This window comes from Pyricularia grisea (genome assembly GCF_004355905.1).
Source record: "Pyricularia grisea strain NI907 chromosome Unknown Pyricularia_grisea_NI907_Scaffold_4, whole genome shotgun sequence".
Lineage (NCBI taxonomy): Eukaryota > Fungi > Ascomycota > Sordariomycetes > Magnaporthales > Pyriculariaceae > Pyricularia > Pyricularia grisea.
In genome coordinates this window covers 3,793,752-3,808,509 of record NW_022156718.1, presented here as the reverse complement: position 1 = coordinate 3,808,509, position 14,758 = coordinate 3,793,752, and the positions used below count along the sequence as shown (strand labels likewise).

The following is a 14,758-nucleotide window of genomic DNA, read 5'->3' as shown; positions in this document are numbered from 1 at the left end:
CCCCCCCAATTGACTTTTATACGCAAAGGCTGGCAAGATAAGAGTATGACTGCCCCTGGCGCCAAAGAAAGGTAGCCAAGCACGTGTGCAGTTTCCTAGTTGAGCCGCATTAAGTGTCCATGTTTCGCTAGACTAGGGTATGTACCAAACTAGAAATACGGCACTAGCCGAAAGGACAATCTTGTTTTTGTTTTTAATCGCTTGTTCGGCGGGCCTCTGTAAATTTCTGACGATCCTGGTCACCCCGCGTCTTTACCGCTGAGATGCTCCGCCTCGACCTGCCTGCACTGGAGAGAAGCGTTTGACAGCAAGTGGTTCACGGCTCCAATACCCCTAACGGTAATCAGATGAAACCGAAATTCTCCACTAACGACTCCCCAGGCAACCGCTGACGATGCAAAACCTATCAACCACAGCAACCCTGCTCTTCTTTTTATCAGCATTCGCGATTTCAAAAAACACGACCAAGCCCCATAATCTCAACTTGATGTCATCACCATGATTGGTTATTTGACCGAGAGTCATCCACACCTATACGGATAAGCCGGCACATTTTCGTCTATACCTTCCTAGGCCTACCCGCACCTTGAAGAATATACGGCGTAAAAAGCAGAAAATTGGGGGTTCTGAAGCAATCAGCTCATATCATAGCATGTCAAAGCAGATGTTTGTGGGGTTTATTGTCTCGAATATAACGAATGGATGCGACTCCTTGTTCTATGTAGCGTTGTCGAAGGAAAAGGTTTATTGACAAGCTTACTGAGCAGCCCAGAAGAATAAAGCTTAAAAGACGGATCGCCGTGCTGATCGTTGCACAAAATACTTTCAAGATATGGCCAGGCGCCTCCTTCGTTTCTACAGATATTCATACAGTGATATCATTTTTTTGCTTGCAGGTCAACAATCATTCTAAAATTCTCACTGAACATTGTTCCAAGATCGGGTACAGGCGTCACCAATACAATGGGTTATTACACCGACCACCTCAAGCCCCAAGCGGCCTCAACCCGCCTCCTACGCGCGATAACAAACCTTCTCTCTTTTCAAATCATTGCTCTGAATCTAGCCTTCCCCGTCCTGGCCGCCCCCGCTCCCAAAGAGCCCACATCGGACAAGACTTCTACCACCACCCCTTTCACCGAGCCAGCAACTTCAATACCCATGCAGCGCTTCTTCGGCGCGAGAACAAGCTTCGCACTCGGCATAGCTCTGCCCACGGCCCAGAACTCGACCTCCTTCATCGGCCAAATGTCCTTCCCGCTGGGGAACGGCGTCGGCTGGGGCGCCATGGGCTTCACCGGCAGCATGGAGGGCAACTTCATCCTCGCCGTGTGGCCGGACGGAAAAGGCGGCGTGACGGCCAGCTTCCGCCAGGCCACCAACGAGGATGACCCTCCCGAGGTGACGGGCAAGTTCAAGGTCAGGCCGATCGCCAAGGGGGTCGTCGTCAACAACACTGCGCTGACGTACACCTTTCTCTGCGAGAACTGTCTCGATGCTACACTGGGCCTCGGAGTCGAGCAGACCGCGGCCGACGCCGTCATGGGTTGGGCGCTTTCGCACAAGGCGGTGCAGAATCCTACCGACCCCGGCGCGTTTCTTGCGTTCCACGAACAAGGATTTGGACCCTTCACTGCGAGGCTTGCGCAGGCAAAGGCGCCCGACGATGTTTTCAATGCCGTGGCTGCTACTGCTGGAGAGCCCGCCCAGTCGAGCCGGAAAGCAAGGGCGCCTACGCCGGGCGCGTTCGAGAATGGCAGTGGAGATGAAAGTGGCGGGAACAGTGGGGACGACAGTGACTCCGACAGCGATTAACGGTTGACTGTGTTGTTTGAATTCTGGGAACAGCTCTGGTATTTGCTTGGTGCTGCTGTGCTTGGTTGGCGGTTGACGCTGCCAAGAAGGGTTGAAGCAGTAGCAGTGTTTATTGATAGACGTTGGCTATTTGTACTGGAGGCCTTTTGTGTTTACAAACAATGCCGCCTAGCTGGACATTGTTTGTTTGTACTCTCAAAGTGACTAACTCCTCGTGTTCATTTCATGTATATAACTTTTCTTAGCCCAAAGTCGGACGGGACTACCGAACTAGATCTAAGTCAGTGTTTCCTTGGAATGAGGTAGGTTTTCTGCACTCTCCGAAGCAGGCCCAGTCAGCCCAAGAGATTGATCCGAAGTGGTTCAAGCATAGTCGTATGAATCTGATAAGTTGGCAGAACGATACCGCACAAAGACAGCGTACCCCGAAACAACTGTATTTCATACCAAGTGAGGTGGAGTAATATTGTTTTTTTTTTCTTTTGAGCTGGCGAATATCCTTTTGCCTTTTGATAACAAGATCCAGATTCGTCTTTCGAGATAGCCTGGTGTTACTCCCACTTACCCACCGCGGTCTCGGGCGCGCTCAGTACCACCCACATTTCTCCACAATGTCCTCACAGAAAGCACCTAATATTGCAAAACCCGAAAACGTGGGTATCGCTCCGCTTTATCAACTTTCTCGCCATTACGCGCCTCTTCGCTGCCGGATCCATGAGCTAGATCAGCACTTGTAAAAGCACCGTGCTTGACTAACCGGCCTAGGGACGCAAGGCTGTGGGATTGTTCAGTGATGGTCAAAAGTACTGGTGCTTATTGGTAACAGTTCTTGCGCAAGTCTTAATCTCAAGTATGATACCTTCCCAATTATACCTTCGAATTAATCAAAATGGAAGCGAGAATGCATTTTTCCCAGCATGACTATGCTCGGCCTCATTTTCACTACTGGTGTTGCTGCTCACAATACCGATGCCACTAATTTTGATACGTTCAGGCCCGGCTATTGCAAGGTTCACTTCCTAGAGAAGGCGAGGGGGGTATAAGCTACGGCAAGGATGACGCTTATGGTTCTCATAGGCCTTTAGGCAAGACCATCATCACTCACGGTTTGCGTGACTTTGAGGTTGAGTTTGATCGCAATTTTGAAACCTCGTTTGCAGACGGGAACGGGTCGGGAGACGGCTTTCATGTCCAAGGCTAGTTCAAGAATGCTAACCATGTGTTGGAAGAAGCGAACTGAAATTGTTGAGGCAGCAATATGTATTCATCAGGGAGAGACACCCGGCTGACTAGAATCAGCACGTAAATAACGATTTAAAAGCTTCGTGCCTCTGTTTGCAACGGAAAAAGTCGGCCTTGGAAGGCCATGTTTGATGGGCAGGTGTGAGATTGGAGGACTTGGATCTATCAAGAACCACAAGCACATTCACGTAACACAGACTTTTGTATGCCAAAGATCAAAAGATATATTTTGATGTATAACTCGCCACACTGCTGGTCGCTTCTCTCTTGGCAGGGAACCCAAAGCTTCTTGGCCATGGAATGATTTGTATGCTTTCTCCAATAGCTCCTCCTGGCCTGTTACACCTTACCGCAGGAGTTCCAGCTTGTGAACTGCTAATAAAGAAGGGTATGTACATTCCATCCTTCTAAGTTGCAGGCCGGGTATGTCTTAAGAGCATTGATGATCTATGAAATTTTCAACCTATGTTAGCCTCATTGAATATTTTCTAGGCGGGAACAAAGCAACAAAAAGGTAATCCGGGCCGCTACTTACACCACTCGTTCAAGACGGTGCAGGCTCCCTCTATACAAGAACTCGGACCTGACCAGTTATCTACAAAAAAGAGAGCCGTGTTTGTCAGTCTTTTCCCTTTCAACTTGTCAAGAAAAGCATAGGGGGGTTGGAGAACAGGAAACTCACTTCCACCGCACTGTCCATAGCGAGTCTGTCCCGGCTGCGCAGGTGGCTGCGTGGTCGTCGCCGGGCGCGCCGTTGTCGTAACTGACGTCGTGGCAGGGGCACTAGTCGGAGCGGGGGTGGTTCCTGGAGTGGTTGGAAGTCGCGAGGTGGTAGTAGTCCCAGGCACGCCAGGGTCTGGCGCAGAGCCACTCCCATCCCCAATGGCGGTAGTGATAGTCCCGGTCTCGATGTACACGCCGGAAAAGTAAAAGTCCTCAACGGCGTCCGGGTACCCACTGCGCGGCAGCTCGAGCACGCCAACGTGCCAGTCTGCACCGTTGCTCGACGTGCTGACGGAGACGGGCGCCACGATCCTCTGTAGCGGGTCGCCTCCGGTCGAGTGCCAGAACCCGACCGTGTTGGCCGAGAAGTCGATCTCGTAGGCGACGTTGTGCCACACGTCAGCGGCCCAGTCCACGCTCCACTTTGTCTGCTGGTTGACCATCCACCGGAGGGCCGGGTCCGACGTCCCGGGAGCGCCCGACAGCCAGCCGCTCTTGAGCTCGGTGAAGTGGCTCTCGAAAAAAGCTATCTGGTGCTCGCGCGTCGTGGCGGGCGGGTTGACGTCGGATCGCTTGATGCTGAAGTGGTAAAACACCTTGCCCTGGTTGATGGCGGCGGTGGTCTGCGGGATGAGCTCGATGCGGCGCATGTTCTGCCCGTTCCAGTACGCGGTCGAGTCGAGCGTCAGCTTGGCTCCTTGCTTGGACGTCGTGTCGGCCGGGTTCTTGTGGCTGGGCGACAGGTCGACGTAGCTGGCGACGGGGCTCGAGCCGTGGATGTAGTACTGGTATGACCCGACCTGGTTGCCCCACGACCACTTGTTCAGGTCCGCGGCCGAGGTCATATCGTTGAAGCGTCCGTCCCAGATGACGGTGCCCGCGACCGCGCCGCCCATCAGGGACAGCGGGGCGGTGAAGATGGACAACCTCATGGTGTGCGTTTGCGGTAGGATCACGGAGGGGAGGGGATGGTAGAGGGGGAATGGGGTTGGCGTGAACCGGCCAAGTCTCGGTGGCTAACTTGGCATTTCAGGGGCCCAGTACGGCTTTTAAAGCTTGTGGGATCTTGTCATTCGCCGCAAAGTCTTGTCGGTGTGTGGAGTATTGCTGGACGCCATGGCCACATTGCATCCGTCGTAACGACTGCGATTATTTTTTTCTTCCTTGTTTAAATTCTGTCTATTCTCCCTCAAAACGGCCCGTGGCTCCGAGTAAGCGGTCACATGCTCCGCGACCAACATGGAAGAAAAGCAGTCAACAATGCGGTTCTCGCATAGCGCAATCCTGGTAGATGCGGATGGTAGCTTCTTCTTGTAATTAATCTTCGGCGGCGCCCCTCCAGCTTCCAGCGGGGCAGTGTGGCGGTAGAGACCTCGCTCTCCTGGTTCCGAATTTGTGCATCGGAATTGTGGGTGGGCTTGAACGGGTGCGATCTCGCAAGCGGAGGCTAACCTTCCGAGATTGGTTGTTTCGGAGTCCGGGGAAGTGTAGGTTTGGATGGATTATGGGGCGCCAAGCAACGCTGATGTACAATGTCCCTGTAGGTTATTATTATTAGACAGGACGGGAGGGAAACAGTTGCGAACAAAATGGCACTATGCTATGGGCAGTTGTTAGCTCCCTTTCAACGGGTCAATGAGCCAGCCATCCTACCCCTTTGAGTAAGTGCTTCTATAGATACTGATCAGAGGCTATGTTTTAGCGCCAACGAAACTTTCTTGTACCATTCATACTTTTTTTAATATTTTTATTTTACGAATCACTTTTGTCTTCTGCGCAGATAGCACCCTTGTTGACATAGTTTTATGGCCAGACTAATCACAGTAATTTCTTCACGAATATTTCTCAAACAATCAGGTCAAAGAAAGTGAATAAGACTAGCCGACAGCAAGCTATCTAATCTAGCAAAAAAATGGAAAAGAGCAAAGTTACGAAAGAGAAACAACGAAAAAAACCAAGACAGAATCTATCGAGAAAAGAGCGACTGTTGTTTCCCAAATTCCACCAATGCCCACACATCTCCTCAGAATGAAACGTTTCCCCCTGGGATCACCACACCTTTGATCTTTTCACCTACAAGCACTGGCTGTACCACTGGTTGGCGGCCTTGCAGGTACCCTGAGCGCAGGTAGTAGGACCGGTCCAGCCCTCGCCGCCACACTGGCCATACAGAGCCGCAGCGGAGCTGTTACCGCCGCCACCGCTGCTACCACCACCGTTGGAAGGCGGGGTAGAAGGGGTCGAGGAGCCGCTGTCGGACCAGACGGCGGGACCGGGCATGACGTATTGGGCAGGGTTGTTGGTCCACTTGTTGTAGGCGATGCCCGGGTCGGCGGCCTTGTACAGACCGGGGATCTTGACCAAGGGTCCGGGCGTGCCGCCTCCGGAACCCTCGACCTTGAACTGGGCGCACTCCATGTAGAACTGACCCTTGCCGACGTGCGACTCGTGGATGGCCAGGTGCTCGACACGAACAAGGTACTCTCCCGGCGGCGTGCGGGGAGGGATGGTGAACTCGATCCGGTCCTTTTGCCACGTGCACCAAGAACCATCCTGGTTGGGTTGCCCACCGCACAGGCCCGTCTCGTAAGCCTTGAACCAGTCACCGCTGCCGTCGTAGCTGGCCACGGAGCCGGGGGCCTTGGACATGTAGACGAAACCGGGGCCCGGGTGCTCGATGAACTCGTTGTACCAGAGCTTGAAGCCGATCTTGTCGCCGGCCTTGACGGTCAAGGTCTGGGTGCCACTGTTGGCTTTTGCGCCGGTGTTGCAGCGCAGGTCGGGCGAGTTGACAATGTCGTTGGTGAATGACGGCATGTACGTGTTGCTGTTCTTGCGGATGTAGGTGTAGTCGCCGCCCTTTTGCACGCCGTTGACGAAGACGATGCTGAAGATGTAGTGAGCCTGGGCGGCCAGAGGAGCCGCCAGCAGGCTGAGGAAGGTGGTGGACTTCATGATAAAGGGCGAAGAAGTGGCGAGGAAGCAGCAAGGAACGTATGGATGGAAGGGGGATCCGAAGGGTTGAGAAGTGAATGAATGACGTGCCGGAGCGGTGCCAGAAGAGACCAGAGTTTGGAATGAACGAACCGTTCAAACGATCCTTCTTATAGATGATTTCTTCCATGAGGTTTCTCTTCCCTTGCTTTTTCTCGACCCTTCAAGGCCGTGGGCTAGGCTCCGTCTTGGCATCCCTCCCTTCATTTTTTCGCGACACCCAGGTGACGGCAACCTGCTTCTTCACCTACACGGTTGTGTATTTTTGTCCCACCAATCACTTCGAATTCCATCTTAAAGAAACGCGACAGGGACTGGATTGCTTGGTGGGAAATATCGCAGTTAAACAGAACTTGCCAAGATTTATATATTCAAGCTTCTTCCCTTCTCCCCGGCTATCAGAACTTGACGATGCAAAAGGCCTTTTTTTTTTTTTGATACAACCTGGTGTGTTCCATTTTGGAGGATGTTCAAGTTCCGCCTTTTTTTCTCCGCAATCTGCATGTTCGCGCTGCTCTGTGGGTGGACCTTATGCCGGTAATGGTAACCACCAAGCCAACCAGCGGCACGGTATTGCAACCTACCACGGTCGGGGAATTTGAGGATATCGATAATGGCTGGTAAACCTGTAAAAAGTTCACCTGTCAGGGCCTCGTACCAACTCTCGCTCCATCTATGAACTCATCAAGTCGTAAATGTGTGATTGGGCACTTTCGATGCGACCAACAATTGCTTGGCAAAACTCAGCTCTCAAAAGGAAGATGCAATAAAAAAAAAAAGGAAACGATTGCGAGATTCCAACGATTGAAGAAAACAAAACGCATCAACGTGAGGCAGCGCAAATTTCCCTATCGCTTGGCTCGCGGTACCATGTTTCAGTCCCATAGACCGTTAATTTCCTATGATTTTCTTCTATGTTTGGTGTGACAGGGCAGAATTATGCTGGTGGGGACCGTTGGGATCGGCGCCACCGCGGGGGGGTTGCAAAAAGGCAAAGCCTGAGCCTGGCCCTTCTGGAAGAGCCATGAATCTTATTCCGGACCAGGCCCTCCGTCGTCCGCTTCGAATGTTATCTTGGCGTTTTTGCTTCGCCTCCTGTCTCCCCTGGTTTTGCGGGAAAATGTGACCCGACATAACAAGGATCACGGCGTCTATTCATCGAAACAAAATGCATTTTCTTTGGTGTGGTCAAGGCATTTATCTGCAATGAAACATTAGTTCTAGAAGGAAAGCCCTCTACTAATGTGGTTGTTTGGTCTCGCGAAGGTCTCTACACACCTACAGAACAACACCACAAGCTCACCAGCACAGTAGGCGAATGCTTGATGCAATGTGCCAAGTCGGCCCTTTATTTTTGGCAAAAGCGAGTACACTAAGATTCGAATATGGTAGATAGACGAGCAGAGTTGCATTGCCTTACCCCGGGTCAGCTGCAGTCAGATTCACTCCGCCAGTGCATGAAGTCCATGATAGGCTCTTCCGCTCACGTTTGTTTTTCCGTCATATATATTCTTTTGTTTTCGTCTAGGCTGCACGATATCTCATCCATTCGGCTCCGAGCGAAAGGGAGCACTCATGATATGCTGGATGGTTAATTACTCAAACAGGCAAGAGATTCGTGAGATGCTAGATGGCCAGACCTCGTCCACAACATTACGTATTGCTCGTAACTGAACTCACTCCCATCTTGCTGCGAGTCGAAAGTGATCACAGAATTCATCTTGACATTGATCACTCAAGCAGCCAGCAGACTTGTTTATGTCTGATAGGAATCATCTTCAACTTGAAAATCAGGTATTGATATGACTGTAGCTCAGTTACGAGTAGTGGCTTGTATGTAAAGTTCCCTGAGCTGATATTGCCCAGTCTCCCCGCGGTCAAGAGCTAGCTTCGGAGCTTTCTATTGGCAAAAGGCATATTTAACGCATGCAAGTACCCTTGCAGGAGCGCCATGACATGCCTGTCTATATCTGCGTTGTCCAAAAGGGTGTAGCTTAGCGTCCAAGATACTGCCAGCGCACATACTCGTTCTTAATCAAAGCCCGTAAGCTCGCAAAGGAATGCATACATTGTTATAGAGGGCCTCACCAGATGTATGATGCCCCAACGTTGCTAATTACTGCCTCCGCTCGGCCCGGTATCCCCTCCACGTCATATAAGGTTTACAACCGGGTGCGAGCTGTTCAAGCCAGAGGTTTTATGGGGCGGCACGCCCGGGCCGTCGATCTTAATCACGGGTCTCTTCAAGGTCTGAGGGGTGTAGGCATTGGTGGAAATAAGAAACAATCCTCACTCTTCTGCCATTAGTGCATTCTTCTTCCTCCCTGGTACTGCAGTTACGTCAACAAGAATCAAGTGAGACAACAACATCGGACTCCGGAGCAAGTCTTGAATACCTTGTGAAAAAAACAAGACATCACTCTTCGCGTAGCTCTTTGAACCATTCGTGTTCCAGCAACTCGGCTGTGGAAGGCCGCTCGGCAGCCTTCCACCGCAGCATCGACAGCACCAGCCCAACAAAAATCTCCAGCTCATCATCCGACATGTCCATGGGCTTTCTCTGCCTCCCTTGATACCAAATATCACCGTACTCAAAGTCCCCGGGCTGGACTTCTTCGCCGTATATATCCATAAAATTATCGACCGCTCTGCCCTCGACATCGACAAACCTGTCCGCATTAGGCCAGAACTGACGCAGCTCTGCGGGGAACGGACCGACCCGTTGAGCCAGGTCCCGCATCAGCTGGCTTTTGGCTTTTGTTTTGTTGGCGTCGTCGTCGGGAAACGAGAACGTCGGCTCGGTGAGCTGTCGCAGCATAACGGCGTTCCAGAACAGCAGACCCAGGGAGAAGACGTCCCCATGATGCGAGCACGGCACTCCTAGGCCGTCTTTGCCGGGCAGTAGGCCCTCGGGTGGCGTGAAGGCAAGAGGGTTTACCAGCTTCCGATTCTCGCACTCGGAAAACGGGCACGCGAACCCCAAGTCAACGAGGACCATCCGAGAGGGTGGCGGGTTGTTTGTGGCATTTCCATCACAAATGATACTAGGGTTGTCACCATCGTCAATAAGAGGTGCCCCGGCAACCGTGTACCGGATCTCCCCATCCTTGGTCGGCTGCCTGTCGGAGCGGTGCAAAAGCTCGATCCAGTCGGTTGACTTGACAAAGTTCGCCTTGTTCCAAGCGGGCGTGTGAGGCTCGGCCGATGCATCTCCAGGATCCGCTCGGTGCTCTGCCCACTGTTCTTCGGTGAGTTGTCTGCATAGTTTGGCGTTTTCCATTATCATTGAGGTTCTTGGCGAGATGGGCCTGGGATCTTCTGAGTCCCATCCCGAATTCCATTCCGAGCCTTCTTCCCAAAATGCGTCATTACCGGCGTCTCCTTCTCCACTGGCTGACTTGTCCTCATCAGGCTCTTCATCCTGCCATACCTGCTCTTGAATATCATTCTCGCTTAGTTTAGGCATATTCATTCTCAGGCTTACGCAGATATTTCCAGGCCGAACATCCCGGTGTGCCACCTGTCGAGCGTGAAGATAATCCAGCCCGAGTAGTACCTGGTAGCAAGCCCTTTTTGCGAATTCGATAGACCAGCCATCACCTTCCACCGCCTTGCCGAGCCAACCGTCGGCGTCGTTGAGCTCTGCGCGCCGGTCTGCGGCGTCCTCGATAATTACAGCGAGGTTTCGGCCCAGAGGCTCGAGGACTTTGACCAAGTGGGTTTCTGTATTGGGATCCTGGATTTCAAAGTGGTCGAGGGCCACCTCGACGTGATTCCTGCCAGGGTGGCTTTCTTCTTGGCCACCGAGACGAGAGGCAAGAGTCTGTTCGACTGAGACCTGATCCAACTTCCTGTCTTGGGTGGAAAAGACCTTGAGGGCGACATAACGGCGTTCTTCCACGCTGGTCCATGGTAGTGGTAATACCCGTTAGTTCCTTGGTTCAGTTCCAAATTGAGTATTAAAAGAAGTATTGGACTGGCTGCAGCCTACCATTTGTCCCTTGCTAGCCAGACAGTGCACTGGCCGCCAGTGCCCAGCTTCCGGAAGACATGATAGCGGCCTTGGAGTACATCGCCCAGGTGGATGGCAATTTTGACAGGGTCAAGAAACTATCTATAAAATTACAACAGAAGCATACCAACTAGACTGAGATGCTCTCAAGTTATGGCAAAACTTTCTATTAGCATGGATCCGACACAAAGTCGCATATGGAGAGTCTGATGTTGACACAAATACAGTTGAAGAAGGGAGCGCTTGATTCAGTTGAGCGCAATTAATTTGGCAGGGGGTAGCACCTATTTTTACTCCCATTTTAAATTGACCCAGTAAACTTTTGCACTGCTTACAAGTTTCACCTGAAGCGTCAAAAATAGAAACATACATGGGTAGCAATAGTGCGTAAATTTCTTTTTTTTTTTTTTTACATTATCATAGCGAGCTTTGAAAAAAACCACAAGTAAACATGCCTAGTAGAGCAGTGAAAATGATCGTCATCACGGGAGGTATCCAACACGCCGTCGTTTTTTCGGAGAAATACTCTTGTATCAAAATATGCGATCTTATTAAGTAGACTTTTTCAGTAAAGAGCATAGAGTTTGGATATCCACACAGAATTTATATTCCTGGAGCCCCACGTATACTCATCCCGCGCTATAGGACGGAATCTAATAGTACAGTGCATGTAGCGTTTAAAAATAAGTTTATAACGTGCAACCCCCACAATTAATAAGGTGGTTAAAACCATCTCCAACGATGATTATGATAAAGTCGGCCGCACCGCGGTATCGAGGATGTTATGCAGAAACATCGGTAGCAGTTAAAAGTTTAGAATGTTAGGTGCTTTTCATCAGTCCAATTGTTCAGCACCCACAGTTTTTCATTTGGCACCTTAACTACTCTGCTAATTTACCCACACGGACTACATCTGCACCTGCTACTTTATTCGGTGGAGTTTTCGGCCCAAATGAGACACCATACACGATGCTAAAAGAGACCGTAGCGGTTATGTAGGTTACGTGATTTTGATTTGAACTGACAGAATTTTTCATCTCCAACCGGCGCTGCTGTGATGCGTTATGTTTCGTGCGTTGTGTTATGATTAAGGCCTGCCAAAACCCGCCCATGGGGGCCCGCGCCGGCCCAAGTAGGTGGGTCGGGGGGCCCGCGGGTAGACTGTAATATTTATGGGGGGGCCCAACCCGGCCCAAATTTGAACGCGGGTTTTTTTGGCAGCCCGCGGGCCCCCGTGGGTAAAACCCGTAAATACGTAAATATTTTAAAATTAACATTTGTAAAATTCCGAAGGAAATTATACCAAAATAAACGTAATATAAAATAATATATTTTCCAATATAATTATTATTATTATTATTATTATTATTATTATTATTATTATTATTATTATTATTATTATTATTATTATTATTATTATTATTATTATTATTATTATTATTATTATTATTATTATTATTATTATAATTATTATTATAATTATTATTATTATTATTAATTTTTGTTTTTTTTCGTATATAATAAATTAAATTATAGTAAAAATAAAAATAACAAATATTAATTGTAATGTTTTTTTTTATTAACCGAATATAAAATACGAAAAAAAACAATTTATTTAACAGTATTTTATATTTGAGAATTTTTTAAATTACGCCTATACGATATATTATTCCGTACCCGTTTTAACGCCCTGGTTAAAATTTCCATAAAGATTTTGCTATATTTTAATCCAATTTAAATGGAAATAAATAATATAGGTATACGGTTAATATTAGCCCGGATTGGGGTATTATTAACGGCCATTTCGATAATATTATTTTTATCGGAATTAAAATTATCATTTAATTTACCCAAATTATAGATAAAACCGATAAATTCCGTAAACCTATTATATTTAATTTTTTCGTTTTTCGGGTTTAAATATTCGTTTTTTATAATAGCAATTTTAATACCGACCAAAAAAATAAATTTTTTTTTAATCGAAATATAAATAATAGTATAATCGCGAATGGCAAATAAATTTAAAAAATATTAATTAAAACCGATAAAATTACCTAATTATAATTATAAACGTTCGATAAAAATTAAAATAGCAGATATAATTAAAATATCGCGGGTAATTTGGGCGAATTTTGGAAATTTTATTTTATATATAACCTACCAATTAAAAATATTATTATCGTTTTCCATAATTAAATATAAATAAAAATTAATATATATAATTATCCGTATAACCATCCGTATAACCATCCGTATAACCATTTATATTTTAAATTATAATAAAATTAATATATTACGTATTTTGTGTTAAAAATATTTTAATTTTTAACCGGATATTCTTTTCGACGGGTCGATCGATAGGGTATAAAAATTTTATCGGGTTTAAATTTTAATTATTTATATATTTGGATTTTTTCGGATTCGGTTTACGTTATAAAATAAATAAAACCGGGTTAATGCCCGGTTAAATTAACTTTTTTTTCGGGTGGAAATTCGGATTTCGTTTTTTCGAATATAATTCGGTTAAACGTTTAATTTTTTTGGCGATTAAATTTTCTATACGTTAATTAGTATATTTTATATAATACCGCAAACGGTTTTTTCGGGAATCCGTACGCGTCGGGGAAATTAAAATAACGGCCAAAAAATATAATTTTTTAACGTGGTAACGTTAAATTAAATCGATATATTTATCCAATTTTATTCGTACCGTTAAAATTACGGTTTTTAAATTGGTATATTATCCCGTTTGTAAATATTTTCGAATTTTTAATTAAAATTTGCGTTCGAAATTGGTAAAAGCTATACCGATAACTTTTAATCCAAATAACACGTATATAATTATTTTTATTTTATTTGCCCTAAAAATATTAATAAAAACCGCTATAGTTTTAATCGTCGCCAATAAATATTTTAAAATAATCCAATTTTCGTTAAAAATTCGAAATTTAACTAAAATGGTATTAACCGGATCGTTTTAACCATTTGGCGAAATAAAATATTATTAAATAAATATTTTTATAGTTTAACGAAATTAAAAGGTACGCGTAATAATTAAAATGGTCAAATTCCATTTAATTTAGATATTTTTAATTAATAATCGAAAACCTTTAAATTTATATTTACCGGTAAATTATTGCAAATTATAAAAAAATTTTATCCGTTTAAAGTTTTAATAAAATAAAACCGCCAAATATTTTAATTAATATAAAATATTGGGTTAAATAATATTCGAATTATTTAATATATTGGTATTATTTATCTAAACGATAATATATTTTGGAAAAATGTCCCACATTTTATTTTCGTCCGTACTATTAATAATTAAATCTTTATCGTTATAAAAATTAATTAAAAAAACGCGGAAATTTATTTTGGTAATATGGAAATTTTAATATATAACCCTTTTTACAAATTGTAAAACGTAGGCCATATAAAATAATTGGGAAATTTTTAATTGTATTTGTAATTGGGGATTATAAACCCGAAATTCCGCCGCCACGTTATTGGCGCGAAAATTGGATATATTATCGGCCGTAATAACCAATATTTTACCTTCCAATTTATATTTTATAATAGTTTAGGCCGTAAATTTTACCAATCGTTTTTCCGTTTTATTAGCGTTAATTGTAATAAAATTTAAAATAATATAACGGCGTATTTAATTATTATTTACGTAAACGGCTATAATACCCCAAAAAACGTATTTTGAACCTAAATTAATTTACCCGTTAATAATTAAAAATATTTTCCCTTTTCGGGAAATATTAACTAACGTTTAGGTAATAATATTTTTAATTATTATTTTATATTTTTTAGTAAATATTTGTAACGAAGGGACCTTTTATCGGTCGTTTCGGGTTTGTACGAACAATTTAAATTCCGAATCGAATATAATATTAAATTTTTTCCGCAATAAAATACAAAATCGGACGTAAAATTTTTCGATTTTATTTTTCGAATATTATTGTA

General features: G+C 45.8%; 4 protein-coding genes across 4 annotated transcripts; 1 reads left to right on the top strand and 3 right to left on the bottom strand.

The window, feature by feature from the left end:
• Nucleotides 1–963: 963 nt before the first annotated feature.
• On the top strand, nucleotides 964–1,815 carry PgNI_07824 (uncharacterized protein; the record flags this gene model as incomplete). The annotated part of the gene is made up of 1 exon (XM_031127830.1): nucleotides 964–1,815. The coding sequence occupies one exon, from the start codon at nucleotides 964–966 to the stop codon at nucleotides 1,813–1,815; it is 852 nt and encodes a 283-aa protein (XP_030981377.1).
• A 1,532-nt stretch (nucleotides 1,816–3,347) lies between these two features.
• On the bottom strand, nucleotides 3,348–5,031 carry PgNI_07823 (uncharacterized protein). Its single transcript, XM_031127829.1, has 3 exons — nucleotides 3,740–5,031; nucleotides 3,593–3,652; nucleotides 3,348–3,504 (listed from the first exon to the last, which is right to left on the bottom strand). Exons 1-3 carry the CDS (start codon nucleotides 4,710–4,712, stop codon nucleotides 3,488–3,490), a joined length of 1,050 nt encoding a protein of 349 aa, XP_030981300.1. The 5' UTR covers nucleotides 4,713–5,031; the 3' UTR covers nucleotides 3,348–3,487.
• An 822-nt stretch (nucleotides 5,032–5,853) lies between these two features.
• Nucleotides 5,854–6,735, bottom strand: PgNI_07822 (uncharacterized protein; the record flags this gene model as incomplete). Its single annotated transcript, XM_031127828.1, has 1 exon — nucleotides 5,854–6,735. The coding sequence occupies one exon, from the start codon at nucleotides 6,733–6,735 to the stop codon at nucleotides 5,854–5,856; it is 882 nt and encodes a 293-aa protein (XP_030981299.1).
• Nucleotides 6,736–9,190: 2,455 nt separating this feature from the next.
• Nucleotides 9,191–10,884, bottom strand: PgNI_07821 (uncharacterized protein; the record flags this gene model as incomplete). The annotated part of the gene is made up of 2 exons (XM_031127827.1): nucleotides 9,191–10,676; nucleotides 10,766–10,884. Coding segments are annotated over 2 exons (1,605 nt in total), but the record flags the coding sequence as incomplete, so codon positions are not given.
• Nucleotides 10,885–14,758: the final 3,874 nt, after the last annotated feature.

Excerpts from the sequence above, each read along its gene's own strand:
- PgNI_07823 (XM_031127829.1), bottom strand. The coding sequence starts at position 4,712 with ATGAGGTTGTCCATCTTCACCGCCCCGCTGTCCCTGATGGGCGGCGCG. Across the intron at positions 3,653-3,739 it reads CTATGGACAGTGCGGTGGAA|ATAACTGGTCAGGTCCGAGT; the intron begins GTGAGTTTCCTG and ends TCTTTTTTGTAG.